This window comes from Mercenaria mercenaria, chromosome 12 (genome assembly GCF_021730395.1).
Source record: "Mercenaria mercenaria strain notata chromosome 12, MADL_Memer_1, whole genome shotgun sequence".
NCBI classification, from domain to species: domain Eukaryota; kingdom Metazoa; phylum Mollusca; class Bivalvia; order Venerida; family Veneridae; genus Mercenaria; species Mercenaria mercenaria.
In genome coordinates this window covers 43486777-43502064 of record NC_069372.1, presented here as the reverse complement: position 1 = coordinate 43502064, position 15288 = coordinate 43486777, and the positions used below count along the sequence as shown (strand labels likewise).

Below are 15288 nucleotides of genomic sequence, written 5' to 3'. Positions count from 1 at the left end.
AGCAGTAACTTTTAATGACATATTTTTTTTAACAAATTAAACTAACAATCAAGGGAGCGTTTCTAGAAAACGACAAACTCGCATATGTATTTAATTGAAAATAAGAGCACATACAACAACAAAAAATCTGACTTAGAGATTAGTCATTCCATCGTTACGAGCTTCACCAAAGGCAAAATGTCTTATGCCACAGCTCTTGAGGTGCATAGGCCAGGCGATTGGCTAAATACCTCTTATTTTTTAATAAATTAGAGCATGTCATGAGCACAAAAACTAGATATTAAAAGTGTTATTAGCGTAAGACAATATCAGTAAATTATGTTATCAAAGCATAACTTTCCATATAAAGGTTTACGGATATACGATGCAATTTTTAAAAAGAAAATCACGGTGTGATTATAATAAAACGAGTAGGCCAAAAGCCACTCAGTCTGAGTCTGGCTCTCTTGAACCCCTAGTGTCCGTTTTCAATACCAGGAATATCATGAATAAAATTATTTCTTGTAACATAAAATTCATGTTGTTGATAAATAAATTACCATGTTCTCTTGTTCCATTTGCGTAAAGCTCAAAATCATACATAGAGTCTGTCTAAGCTATGCTATAAATATATCACTTTGTTTTCGTGCTCCGTTTGCGTTAAACTCTAAATCATACGTAGGGTCTTTTCTTTTTTGTTTGGATTTAACGTCGCACCGACACATGATAGGTCATATGGCGACTTTCCAGCTTTAATGATGGAGGAAGACTTGCCCCTCTGTGCATTATTTCATCACGAGCGGGCACCTGGGTAGAACCACCGACCTTCCGTAAGCCAGCTGGATGGCTTCCTCACATGAAGAATTCAACGCCCCGAGTGAGGCTCGAACCCACATCGATGAGGAGCAAGTGACCTTAACCACTCGGCCACTATCTAAGCCATGCTTTAAAAATATCACCTTGTTTTCGTGCTCCATTTATATAAAACTCAGAATCAAACACAGAGTACATGTAAGTTATGCCATAAAAATATAACATTACTCCTCTGCTCCATTTGGAAACATCTTAATTATACGTAGAGAAAATATAAGTTATGCTATGAAAATATCACCTTGTTTCCCTTCTCCATTTGTGTAAACCTGGATAATATATAAGTAAAACAATCAATATATCACCTTGTTTCCCTACATCATTTGTGTAAACGTGAAGTACTAGTACGTAAGCTTTACATATCACCTTGTTTTCCTGCTCCATTTATGTAGAACTCTAAATCATCCGTAGAATGAGAAAGGTCTGTGTTGTTTGAAAATTCAACTATCATGTGTTGAATATCCCTCCAGGTGAGTTCTGGGCTGTATAACGACAATATTGTATGATTAATAAAATAGGTTATTATCATCTCATTTTAAAGTGTTCAGCTACTACGGGTTTTGAATTCTCAATAAGCATATTAATATATTTATCAATCGCTGGTAACTATTACCTGAAAAAAGGGATCGAGTTCAGAGAAAATCAAATAGTAATGATTTTGGAAAAGACATGATAGTTCTGAGAATTAAGTCAAAGAACTGATATTGGATGACCGATATACTGATCTGCTAATTCAACAAGTTTGGGTTAAAATAAACTATTTACCTGCTTTGTATCGGGCACTGAAAGATGATGACTGCAAACAAAGTTGCTAGTCTGAGAATAGAAAATCTTAAACATATTCAAACCCATGACAAAAACACGGACTTCTGTTACAGATGGCTTTTAAAGCTTTTCTTAAAAATATAGATTTTTAACAGCTGTCATTATGTTATTAATTGTCAATTACACAAATAACAGAAAATACATACTTTGCTTGAAGTGTCAAAGCAATGATGCCTGATGCCTGAGGACAGGCAGCTGAGGTTCCATCAAAGTCATCAATACATGTTTGATTAGGACCTGTTGTTGTCTGAGAAAAACAGTATTATTTCAAAGTCGTCCAGTCGTAAGGTTTCATTATATGACACATATGCGGTGACGTAATCAAATTACAATAAAAGAGGTCCTTTAAGAATCATAGACACACTGGCAATGCTCTTATGACCTATAGCTGTTCAGCCATAGCGTAGATGCGATCAAAATTATTTGCAAAAGTTTTAGTCAGATATGTTTTGCTGTTTACAAATAAGTTTACAATAATTCAAACAAACAAGAAGGAGATATAAAAATATTCAAACAAGGTAGCAATATGATTGTTTCATTACTGTAAATTTGTCTCACAATGGTCATATATCTTATGATAAAAAAATCTCGCATTTGAAAGAAGCTGGCAGAAAAAAAGGCTGTGTGTTGGATATTTTTCCGGTTTATTTGGAAATATTTAAGTAATGAAATTAAATACAAAGAAATGTAAGGTAATACAATAAAGCAATAATAACATTGGCTAAATATTGGCTAAGTAAATATGTGACGGACATGTAGAAGACAGCTGACGGGAGAGAACTAGGGGATAGATGCCTATCAATTATTCTTTGGAGCGCAGTTGGAGAACATGGTTGTTAATTTGTCTTCAAACCGAAATGTATATTCGTATGATAATGCAATTATTTACGTACTTAGAGTGTGCAGGCTTTCAGAAATTTTGACGTGCATGGAGTATTAGTCTCCTCTGACAGTTGAAATGCCCAACAAAGTATTAATATTCAGTTTTCATTAAATATTGACCAGTAATATTACTTACAATATATGGAAAATTATCATCACCACTAAATGTAGCAGCAAGAATAGCTGTGCACGGCTCAGCATATGATACATGTGATCCTGCCTGGGTCACAGCAGCGATTGATATGGTATACATACTACTTGAATAAGCATCCGCACTGCAACTATCGTCTGGTCCGTCATTACCGGAAGCAAATGTATAGATTGTACCCTTTCCATTTCTTCCCTTTAAATGTAATTTTGATTTTAGTTTCATCAATGTATCATTATTTTAGGGAGAATATATTGTATTTGACAGCACTGGTATACTAGCACACAATTTGAAAGGCATTGACAAACATACGAACTTCGTGAAAATGCAAACCTTGGCGGCCACCTCTGATGTCTGGCAGGGAACACCGATTTAAGTCAATTACCCTTAATTTTCTTACATCTCAAAGATTGTAGGGGACCATATCCGTCTCAAGCAAACCTTTAATATTGTGTTAGTTTTCATAGATATAATTATCTTTGAAAGAACTATTCACTCTTTCGATATGTCTTTGAATTGCATAATATTTTCAAGCTATATCGCAAAATAATATATGTCTTTTTTCCTTAACTCAAAAAAATGACAAGAAACGAAGAGCGTCCAAGCGAGATAACCTAAGTACAGACTAGCGATAAAAGTAAATGTTATACGCATGTAAGAACAAAACTGAACTGGTAAGTGGAAAGAAGTGTAATCAAACAATCGTGTTGCAGTATACTATTTGAAAGACAAACAATCATTGGTCGCATTAATCTATCGTTCGTATTTTTCATGACATACTGGAAAAATATTTTTTTCCATTTGGATGGCAAAAGCTTATAAATATTATGGCGTTTTTATTTTTAGCAATATGTAAATAAACAATCAGTATCACTTTCGTTCAAAACAAAAGATATACGAAGTTAGATTGATAGCTGGCTTGATGGCGCAGTAGGTCTAGCTTATTGCTTATTGTTCCAAACTATCCAAACAAACGTGGACTTAGACTCTTACCTAAGTATTAATTCTTAAGAGGCAATCCGCAGTCTAGAAGGTAAGATATTATTAACAACGTTTAGAATTTCGACACACAGTTCAAATGAAGTTTTTAAATGAAATCGAAAATATTCAAAGACTGCACGAATGTATGTGGGATTTTCAGAAATATGTAACAATGAGGCTGTACAAGTCTGAAATGTGTTCGTTTTGTTTTAATGAAAACCCAAGACCGTTCGAATTTAAATCATCTTACATTGTAACGATTTTTTGTTGCTTGGCAATTAAAGAACTTACATGTTCTTGCTATGGAGACAAGACTGATTCTAGTATGTATTTATGGTATTTTGGGAATGCTTTAGGTCTGTATGAGTAAATTTACATTTACTGCGAACCATATGACATGTCATTTTTCATTATTCACAGCTTTTGTTGTCGAGCTTCCAGCTACATATTTCTATTACTCCATCTTTTTCAGAATATAATTCTAGCAAGGTCACATTTTGAATGTCAACAGATATAATTCATAACTTAACTACGTACATATTTCCACATTTCCTTACAACAAAATTAACGTTCATATACGACTGCTTTAGTAGGTAACTAAATTTAAATCGAATCGTAGGAGTTTCCACCGTCTGTCACTTTAATGTTAGCAAAAAGTATAAATAATCTATAATCAATTCTTTGTTACGGATATAAAAATTTATAAACTGGTATAGACTTAATTTTTATTATACCAAATACTTAAAACGTGAAAACCGCATGAATATCTCTATGGCAAACTATGCATTTGAATTATTTCGACTCCGACTAGATACAGTTGAAAAGCCAAATGTTTCTTCACAACTTTTCATTAATCTATTTTAGGTGTGGTATTATTGCCACAAGTTCTTAAAGACCCCCGAACACTAATATATAATATGACTTTGAAAGTTGCTAAATAAATGACTTTATATAGTACTTTATTCACATTATAAAATATCATGTACCTCTTTAATTGTAAGCTGTAAAGCCTCAACAAGGATGTTTTCAAGCGGCTCGATGTTATTATCACGAAACGGCGCCCAACTGTTACTATATATATCAATATACTGGTACTTGTGTGTGAGAGACATCGCCTCTCTAGACGCCCAGGTAACTGCTTCCTCGTCTTCGCTTTCTAAATATCGTATTGCTAAAATAAATACGAAATTATTGTTTCCATATACTGGTACTTATGAGTGTGTGCTTTTCTCGACGCTTATGTAAGAGTATATTCACTGCAGCGCATTCGTATTCGAGAATGACTGTGTTATTGCATAAAAAGTTTCATTTTCCTTATCGTTTTATATTTTTATGTATTCTGCATATAGATAAGTAGAATAGAAACTCATTGTTGCAAAAATCTAGTATACTGTTTAAACGCTAACAAAAATATCACCTGCGCATCATTTATTCAAGCGCTATGTAATTCTTTAGATGAAACTATATTAAAAGATTGCGTTTCATTTTCTGTGAAATCTATTTACTCAAAAGGCGTTCCAGGATTCGAATGATCACGCATATTTGCAAACCTCACTTTATCTTGAGGTACGTGCTCAAATAAAGCTGTAAACGTTGAGCATTTCATCGGATTGCTGTTAACATGAATTATTCTTAATTGCATAAACACTGCAGTTCAGTTTCACTTTTTATTATTTCATGAGCAAAGATAAGTATTTTGTGGAAACAAAATACTTTTTACATTTAACAAAAAAGTTAACCAAAAACTTGTCACTGATTTACATATCAGTACAATGCGGCGTGTTTGACATTGCATTGCATTCAAATATTTCATGTTCTAAACCAAAAATATCAGAAAGATCTATGGGGATGATGACTATGAAATATTTATCATGAAACAAATTATCGCTTTTTTTCCACTAAAGTTATTTTTACCTTCCTGCACAAATTTGGTAAAACTATTTACAACAAGGTCAAACATTTTCTTCGAAGCTATATATGAGGGCGATTCAATTAATTCTGTCATAGAAATCGTTGCGCATAACAGCACAGTAGTAACGTTATAAAGGATGTTTACTCAACATACCTGTGAAATATCAATTTAATCCAGTAACAAGTGACCAAGTTATCCACTGTTAAATTATCCACACTCCTATGCAGTGCCGATATTTCAATAAACCCGCCCGCTTAGCCCAATAGGGAGAGCACAGATGATAAAAGACAGTGACTGAAACCATTCGTCCTCCACGGGGAAATTAGCAATTACTTGCGGAGAACAGTTTTGTACTGTTACAGAATCCAGGAACACCGGTTAGGTTAACTGTCCGCAGTTACATTACTGAAATACTGTTGAAAAATGGCGCTAAACCCAAAACAATTTTTTTTTATATATTTAATGCTATAATAAAACGTGAAGAAAAATACAAATCAGCGTTCACATTAAAGCCCGGGTTTCTTTGCGGATATCTCCAAAAGAGATATTTTCTAAATTGTGTCGTATCCATTGTAGCTCTGATGTAATGTAACGAACACTTTTTGTTGGGTTAAAAATTTCAAGGGAGTCAAAATAGTCTTCAAGACAGTAACCATCAAGGCAGGCTTGTTGTTGCAGCAACAAAAAAAACATTGCCCTAGTTAGGGGTATGGTAGAAAAGAAGGTCGATTTAGTATTTCCCAAACAACTAACACTATAATATTTATAGGCATTTCAGAAAGGACAGTCAGTCACATTCTAGCTCGTTTGACACCAGACTAAAAGTCTAAGAGTTTAGAGGGTGAAAAACCCTGATGATAACTAATATAACAAGAGCTGTCGGAGGACAGCAACGCTCGACTATTTAACAGCCTTGTCGCTTGAATGAATAAGAAAGTCGAAAAAGGGGCATAATTTAGTAAAAAAGTAAAATAGGGTTATGGAACCTGCATAGTGCTTATCAGCTCATGACAGTGGACAAGTGTATGAAGTTTCAATCCATTCCCATTAGTGGGTACTGAGATACCAGCTTACATATAAGAATTTAACCCAAAAACTCCTAAGTTGAAAAAGGGGCATAATTTTGTAAAATGCAAAGTTGAGTTATTGACCCTTTGCACTGCACGTCATATCATGAAAGTGAACTAGTGTGTGAAGTTTCAATCCTTTCCCATTAGTGGATACTGAGATACCAGCTTACATACAAAAACTTAACCAAAAATTTCTATGTTGAAAAAGGGGCATAATTTTGTAAAAAATCAAAATAAAGTTATGGGACCTGCTTTGTGCATGTCAGATCATGACAGTGAACAAGTGTGTGAAGTTTCAATCCATTCCCATTAGTGAGTACTGAGATACCAGCTTACATACAAAAACTTAACCAAAAAATTCTAAGTCGAAAAAGGGGCATAATTTTGTAAAAAAGCAAAATAGAGTTATGGAACCTGTGCAATGTAAGTCAGTTTATCACAGTAAATAAGTGTGTGAAGTTTCAATCCATTCCCACAAGTGGTTACTGAGATACAAGCTTACATACAAAACCTTAACCAAAAATTTCTAAGTCAAAAAAGGGGCATAATTTTGTAAAAAAGCAAAACAGAGTTATGGAACCTGTGCAATGTAAGTCAGTTTATCACAGTGAATAAGTGTGTGAAGTTTCAATCCATTCCCACAAGTGGTTGCTGAGATACCAGCTTACATACAAAAACTTAACCAAATCGGGACGCGGACGCGGACGCCGACGCCGACGCCGACGCCGACGCCGACGCATGGGCGAGTCCAATAGCTCTACTATTCTATGAATAGTCGAGCTAAAAATTGTAATCCCAAGAAAACTGCTCACTGGGTATGAAGCTTGGATTTATTATTTTGCGCTTCAGCGACACATAAATAACAATAGTGGCTGAGTAAAAGTGAGGCAAAGCCGGTAACTGCAAAAAAGACCTGAAATTGCCCAGAAGGTTTTATATGCCATTTTCCTCAATTCTAGTGGCCTCGTTGTACAAACTACCTGCAAAAAGGATAAAAGCATCGCAAGCAAGTTTTACAAAAAAACGTACTTACAGCTGTCAAAACATTTTATCGGAATATACGCCCAAGTGAAGGGTTGAAACGTATACATCTTATTTATGACAATGCGTCCGTTCACAAACGTCAATTTGTAAGTCTTTATAAGAGTTTATTCAGATTGAGCACCCACCTTATTCTCCTGACTAAGTCCCTGTGACTGTTTCCTATTTGCCTTGCTAGAGAAAATACTTGCAGCTAAACGCTATGCCACTAGAAGTGCCGTTGGTTCTGCAATTTTTCAGTGTCTCAACAGTATACTAAGGAAAGACTACTTTGCATTTAGGTCATTGCTAGCAAGACTCTATAAGAGCGATTTTGTGCAGGGAGAAAACTGAAATGATGACGTGAAAACAGTCTTGATCTACTTGATGATTTAGGCGTACGAAGACAAAATGACAAAAAATATTGAATGACCCTCGTACATGAAAAATCATTTTTCTTGGAGTATTTTATTGAGAAAATCGTCTTTATCTGCTAATGCAATGATTACTTTTGACTGGTGCCAGTAAAAGATAACTAAGGTCTTAAGCATCTACAAATGATACACAATTGCCGTACACTAAAACTTTATTACATATTTTGTTCTTATGCTTAAATAATTTTAACAACTAATTAGAAGAATACTACCTTTATTTTTGTACTACCATTGCCCACATGTTTAATATGTACGGGCTCTACAATAGCTTATATATAAAGAAGAATATATACTTTACCAGCAAGGGTGCTTTCGTATGCAATTCCAATCACGCAGTTTTTGTCTTTGGCGGCGGCTACAATGCCCGCGCAGAAGGTACCATGGCTAAAATGTAGTTAACATGAAAACAGTGTATTCATTCTTCACTTTGGTGTCTTTCTTGTAGTCCTTTTTGACTATCATAAGCACAACATAAGTTAAAAAATTTGGTTCACTATTTAGAATTGTAAAAATATAACTGATTCACTATTTTTCAGCTATATATGACATGTTAGTTACTGCTTTGAAAGGAAAAACAGCTTTAGTAGAACTTGAAGGGTCAATAGACCATCTTTCCATAGTTTATAAATACTTTATTTTCTAAGTTATCAGCTATCCCTGCTATTTATAAGGAAAGAGTTTCTAAATAAGCTTAGCTTCCTACTCAATCCTTGATTTGTGTAAATATATGTTTGCTGTATACCTGCTTGAAAATAAATATTATTTAAACCAATAGACCATCTCCCAAACATCTCTTGTAAAACATATTTTTGAAAGCACTTCACATAAAAATGGTTTTACAAGGATAGCAAGAAGATTTTTGAACGTAACGCCAATTATAGATACATCACCATCGACTTCTTTAGAAATAAAAAGTCAGTCTTATTTTACTTTACTAATTTTACTCGAATATCATTACATATATTCCTTTAATAATTCTGTTTTGAACATACGTAGTGTATGTCAAGTTTCTTTCATTACTACACTAACTCGTCCCTGAATCGTAAATATACGTCGTGTATGTCAAGTTTCTTTCATTACTACGCTAACTCGTCCCTGAATCGTAAATATACGTAGTGTATGTCAAGTTTCTTTCATTACTACGCTAACTCGTCCCTGAATCGTAAATATACGCAGTGTATGTCAAGTTTCTTTCATTACTACACTAACTCGTCCCTGAATCGTAAATCACTTTGGTTTTTCTTCAATGTATTAAAAGTTTCTTATTGCCTTTTAACTCAAGCAGTCCATTGTCATGTAAGAATTATCTTAGAATTGATGTTATCATGTGTGTATCATATCAGTAAAAGATTTTAAAAATGTGGATTGGTTGACCAGTTCATTTTTTATTTAAAACTTCTCTCACTTTATCTTATAAGTTAAATATATATATATATATATAAACTGCGAGACAACGAGTAAATAACTCATTTTACATGTACAGTCTTCTCGTCAGTCAACTACCATGTGTGTGTAACGGATAATCTGTCATAATAAAATTTTAAACTACATTTATGACTGAACTTGTTAAGAGATATCTGAGTTTGGGATCCAGTTGGAAAAGTATATATCATATGATGTAAAATAGCATACCCTTCTTCTTGACCTTTGTGAGAGGGATCAGAACTGTTTGTAACATAGTCATAACTTAATGAAGCATTCTGTAAATAATGTGAAAAGAGCAAAATTTCATACACATTTTTTTCAAGAAAACTGCAGTTTGAGCTGTTGTATGAGTAAAAGATTTGCTCACTGTTAGATAAGGTGGATTTCAGATCCTTACTTTTAAAATAAAAACTATTCGTATTAGTTAGACATAATACAATGGTGCATATCTATATCTGATTTACTTGTAGACAATTTGTTCGATTCCCATTAACTTTTATTTATGTTCTGTTATGATATGCAAAAATTCATTTTAATCAACAAATATTGTTCTGAAATCTGCAGGAGATGAGCGAAAAAAGAAAACTGTAGGAACAGAGAGAAGTACAGATAGACAAACGAACGGACAACGCAACAGCAATAAAAACCAGTTTAGAAAACTATTAATGTGACTACTTACATAATTTTTAATCAGGTCCGGATGATCTACGTCTATCCCGGTGTCGACTATGGCCACTGTGACACCTCTTCCGGAAAAACCCATTTCCCACGCTTTCTAAACATTCATACTAGGTGTTTGCGAAGGATGCTGTTATTTGTAAGTAAATGAAATGGCATGAAGTACAGTACTCAAAAATGAAGATCTTTTAAATACGCTTAACAAACGGTTATTGAATCTTTCAAAAGCAACAACATATGTAAAAATAGCATATTTCAGTCCTTCGTTCTGACTTATGAGGCATGTTTGAAACTGTAAACATAACAAACATGAGAGCAAAATTATCTTGTATCGCTCGGCCGAATGCATGTGCAATCATTGTCTTGTTATGGTAAATGCGTTTGCTAACATCCATGCATAGAAAGGTTACAGACGAAACAAAAATGACGTTAGATCTTTGACCTCTTAGTGTGACCACGACCTTTAAACAAGTACTGCATGTCTCGTTATGCTAAACATTATAGAAGACTGTAGATAGAACATCTGAAGTTTTTGACCTCTAAGCGTGACACTGGCCTTTTACCTAGAGGTTAGAATCTTGCACATGGCACGTTGTCTAGTGATGGTGATTGTTGCCGCCACGTGCCACGTTAGTTGCACATCTATTATATAACACGATAAAATAACTTAAAAATCTATGACTTTTGCTTGTTACATTGACGTTTGAGCTACGGATTCTGCATCTGCCATAAAACAAATCGTCTTATGGTATCCTTTTGATCAAAGTTAATTGAATATATATCCGTCCGTGCATAAACTGGCTATGGACGGAAGAAACTGACGTAAAAGGTTTGATCGTAAGCTGTCTTGTAGATATTATCTTGTTATAAATGTTTGTGCCACGTTATTTACATATCCATTTAAGCAAAGACAGGACAAGTAAAACTACTTCATGTGGCTTTGTTCGTTATGTCTCATTTTTTGCAAATGAAACTTTTGTCTTGTTATAGTGAATGCATTCGAAAATATTCATGCAATAAAACTAGAATATATAATAACCAATTTTCTGGATTGAAAAGGGCCATAATTCTGACAAAATGCAAGTGATAGTTATTATTCTTGGCCTACTTACTTACCTTATGATGATAATGATAAAGCAGTGTTCAAAGTTTCAAAATCATAGCTTTTACAGTTGTTTTGAGAAAAAGTGGACCTAAACCAAAATCTTAACCAACGCCGACGCCGAAGTTCAAGTGACGACAGAAGCCCTTAGATTAAAAAAAAAACAAAACAAAAAAAAAAGATCAGACCAGCTATATAAATAATGGTATTTAATTGCCTAGTGGAAAAAGAAAACGAAATAAAAACAAAAACAAAACAAGAGCACCGCCTACGGGTGCCATCGCTCGTCTGCAAGTGATGGAAAATATGTAAGAAAAGAGCTATAAGTACATACAAAAAAGGCCATAATTCTGACAAGATGCATATCAGAGTAATGGGCTACATAGTCCCATAAAGATGATAAATAAGTGTGCAAAGTTTCAAAGCTGTAGCTTTTATAGTTTGTGAAAAGGTGGACCTAAACAAAACTTTTAACCAAGAAACTCAAATTTTCTATGTACAAAGAGGCCATAATTCTGACAAAAGACATATCAGAGTTACGGTTCTTTGCCTACATAGTCCCCTAATGATGGCTAACAATTGTGCTATGTTTCAAAGCTGTAGCTTTTACAGTATTTGAGAAAAGGTGGACCTAAACAGAAATTTTAACCAACGCCGACGCCGGCGACCAAGTGGCAACAATACCTCGTAGATTTTTTTTCAAAAACCAGACGAGCTAAAAAAACACTTCTCAGGGGAGGAGGTAGTTAATTGTGTTGAAAATTTAAATATCATAAACCACACAAATAAACATACCTATTATTAAACACGTACAGTGAGCGATCCTAAAGCTCAACACGAGAACTTCGTGCTTAGAATGATTTCTTTTGATCTCCAATGCATTGTGTTGTTTTTTTTCAAGCAGAACTGTAACAGTTCTGTGAATAAATGTCCAATGGTTTATGCAGTTTTATAATGTTTTAAAATACATATTTGACTTTAAAATGCTCTCTTCTGTCTGTTTTAAATGAGCAAGTTCCTATATAACCCAACTTTTGAATTAAAAACAAATTATTATTTGTAAAATCAGCTTATAGTCTACAATTACCAAATACCATTGTTCTGGCCATTTCTCATCGTTAATTTTGAAAGACGCTTTCTTCATTTTTCGGTATTTTTCTTGCTCTATGAATTTGACCTGAAAAAAAAGTAACCTTTTTAGCTTAAGCAGACATAAAACAATATGAAATATAAAAGTTCACTGGGTTGTAAATATCAAGCCTAAAGTTTGTTTTCCCTACAGTTATTGTGAACAAAAATGTAAATTTTTATTTAAATTTGAAAGATAAATATTATTACTTTGATCTACTGGAGTAATTACATAAAACTACTGAAACACATCATATCACATTAGCTGGGTTACTTTTGCGTATGTCAAGATGCTGATTTATACCAAATGTCAATTCATCTAGGATATATATATATATGCGGTGTGCAACATTATTGAAATAAAGAAAAACACTGGAAATTAAACAACTGTTTCATTGAATTAACCTTTTACAAAAATAGCTATAGCTTTATCATCGATTTATCATGATTGAAATAAAATATATATGTATTATCATATGTTAAAAATGGTCAAAACAGCAAACATGTCTGATTTTTTAAAATCAAATTACTATTTCACTCGTTTGGAACGTACACTGCAACCTCCCTAAAGCAAATACCGCTGAAAGACTAATTGCATTTGATGAAAAGAGGTTGTTGCTAAAGAAAGGTTAATTTACTAAGAATACTTTTTAATGACTGTCAAACGGTAATCGTCAAATGAGAAATGCTTATTGTTAATTGCAAAATGGGAAACAGGAAGCTTTTGGAATTTTGAATTTAACATTTTGGAATTTGCATAGCGCCCCTGCCTTCCATAACCATACTCACTTTTCTGTCCAGCTTTTTGGCTTTCTTCAAATTTATCTGGATGTCGGGGACATCTTTCGGTACAAGGGAATCTGTCTTCGGTATAGTGAATAAGTACCAGTTCCCGAACACCTTAAAACGAAACATTTGTAGTAAATAAAAATTATGCAGTAACATTCCGTTGTAATATAGATATATTATAATATGGTCGTCACTGGGAATAGATGACAATAGAGACAAGATGGCCCAACCGCGGTTCATATCTTAAAAAGGGAACACGTTTTGGAGAGGGTCATCAAAAACACATTTCTGTCAAGTTACAAGATATATTTTAAATCCGGGTATGCAGATTCAGATAAGATAAAGACACGTCTAGTCCTTAGCGGCTATGGCTTTTAACAAAACCGAACAGGCGGAACAATATTTGTAGGGGTCACCAGAGGATTTTTATCAAATTATTTTGAAATAGAGCAAGACGTTGTTTAAAGGCAAAAACTGCAGACGAAATTTTTTTAGTTTTCAACGGAGAAGATGTACTGATACAGGAATTTATGATCACGACCCCGGACATGTCAAAATAATTTAGACGATCTTGGCAGGAGGTAACTAAAAGGACATTTGTTGAAATTATTTCGATATTTCTTGAAAGACGATATTAAATGTTCCCATTATATACAGCCATTATCTGATAAACCTGAATAATTGGTATAGATTATATAAAGATATAATATAAGATTGGTATAGGGTAATTCAAGAAACATTTTCTTGAGATTGTTTTACAGTCAGACCAGAAGTTTAGGAGAATTTACCTTTCTAATATTTTTACATCTAAAGCTCTGCTGACCCCTATAGCTCTTCGAACAATTTTGGTACAGGACCATTAAAAAAAAATAAACATGTCAAATGTCATTAGTTTGCATCGACTAATTTCAGAGGATGTGTCTTTTGATGCAAATGCGAATTGGCGGACTGACGGACACCAACAGACGCCGGACAGCGAGTGTTTTAAGCACTTTCTACGCTCTGGTGAACTTAAAAAATATAGAACAACCATAGTAGGCCAGTCACAAATAGTAGTAGCTGAAAGATCCAGCGGTAGCGTTGCATCAAATGAGCCGTGCCATGAGAAAACCAACATAGTGGCTTTGCGACCATAGTGGCTTTGCGACCAGCATGGATCCAGACCAGCCTGCGCATCCGCGCAGTCTCGTCAGGATCCATGCTGTCCGATAACAGTTTCTCCAATTCCAATAGACTTTAAAGCGAACAGCATGGAACCTGACCAGACGGCGCGGATGCGCAAGCTGGTCTGGATCCATGCTGGTCGTACACCCACTATGTTGGTTTTCTCATGGCACGGCTCAAATATCCATCTGCAACTACATCTTAATTACATAAATGACATAAAAAGGGGCTGGATGAGGTTAGCAAGTGTGAGAGGTCAGGGAAAGGGTCAAACTCCAACGCAGTGATCTCCCTTGCCGCTTCGCTATTGATCCCCCAAACACACATTCACGTGACCAGGTTTCACCGTTTATCAGTTAAACAGGGGCGGACGAAAGCCAAGAAACGTGTGCCATGAAAATTTCCTTTGTGACAGAAAAAATTTTAATTTAAAGGGGGAAAAAATTGCCAAAACTGAACAAAAGGTAACTTTATAACGAATTTTGGGATTTCAAGCTTTTTGTTTGACTCGAACAAACAAAATCCCCGGGAAAAATTTGCAACCGTGTTTTGATAGCTAAAAAATTCACTGCTTTTTTACGAAGCTGAAAGATAAGCTTTCGAACTCAATGGAATCAACCGATCAGCGACTAAAACGACAACAGTTGGGAATAAACCTTATTGGGAAAAGTGAAATCAGCTGTGAAAAAACGCCCTTCTGTAGGAGGCCACTTTGTTTTTGCCAAATCAAATAGCTCAGTTGATTTAGAACTCCCATTTGTTCAAGATGCAAACAGTGTAAATAATGTAACAACGACGTGTAATTCAGATACACCTGTTTTTTCTAGCATTTTCGATTTGTCCCCACATGAACAGTTGACCTCATTTTGTGCAACCCAAAA

At 34.5% G+C, this 15288-nt stretch overlaps 1 protein-coding gene across 3 annotated transcripts in view; it reads right to left on the bottom strand.

The window, feature by feature from the left end:
- LOC123534165 (neuroendocrine convertase 2-like) overlaps positions 1–13357 on the bottom strand; it is a 31394-nt gene extending 18037 nt beyond the window's left edge. The window contains exons 1-9 of one of the 3 annotated variants that reach the window (XM_053519898.1): positions 13244–13357; positions 12414–12503; positions 10226–10354; positions 9754–9821; positions 8420–8505; positions 4672–4856; positions 2693–2899; positions 1821–1921; positions 1216–1331 (exon numbers count right to left, since the gene is read on the bottom strand). In XM_053519898.1, coding sequence (XP_053375873.1) covers positions 1216–1331; positions 1821–1921; positions 2693–2899; positions 4672–4856; positions 8420–8505; positions 9754–9821; positions 10226–10309 — 847 coding nt within the window. In that variant the 5' untranslated portion in view covers positions 10310–10354; positions 12414–12503; positions 13244–13357. Of the gene's footprint in view, positions 1–1215; positions 1332–1820; positions 1922–2692; positions 2900–4671; positions 4857–7836; positions 8038–8419; positions 8506–9753; positions 9822–10225; positions 10355–12413; positions 12504–13243 lie in introns of those variants that run through there. The other 2 variants (XM_053519899.1, XM_053519900.1) reach the window with 2 other exon arrangements.
- Positions 13358–15288: the final 1931 nt, after the last annotated feature.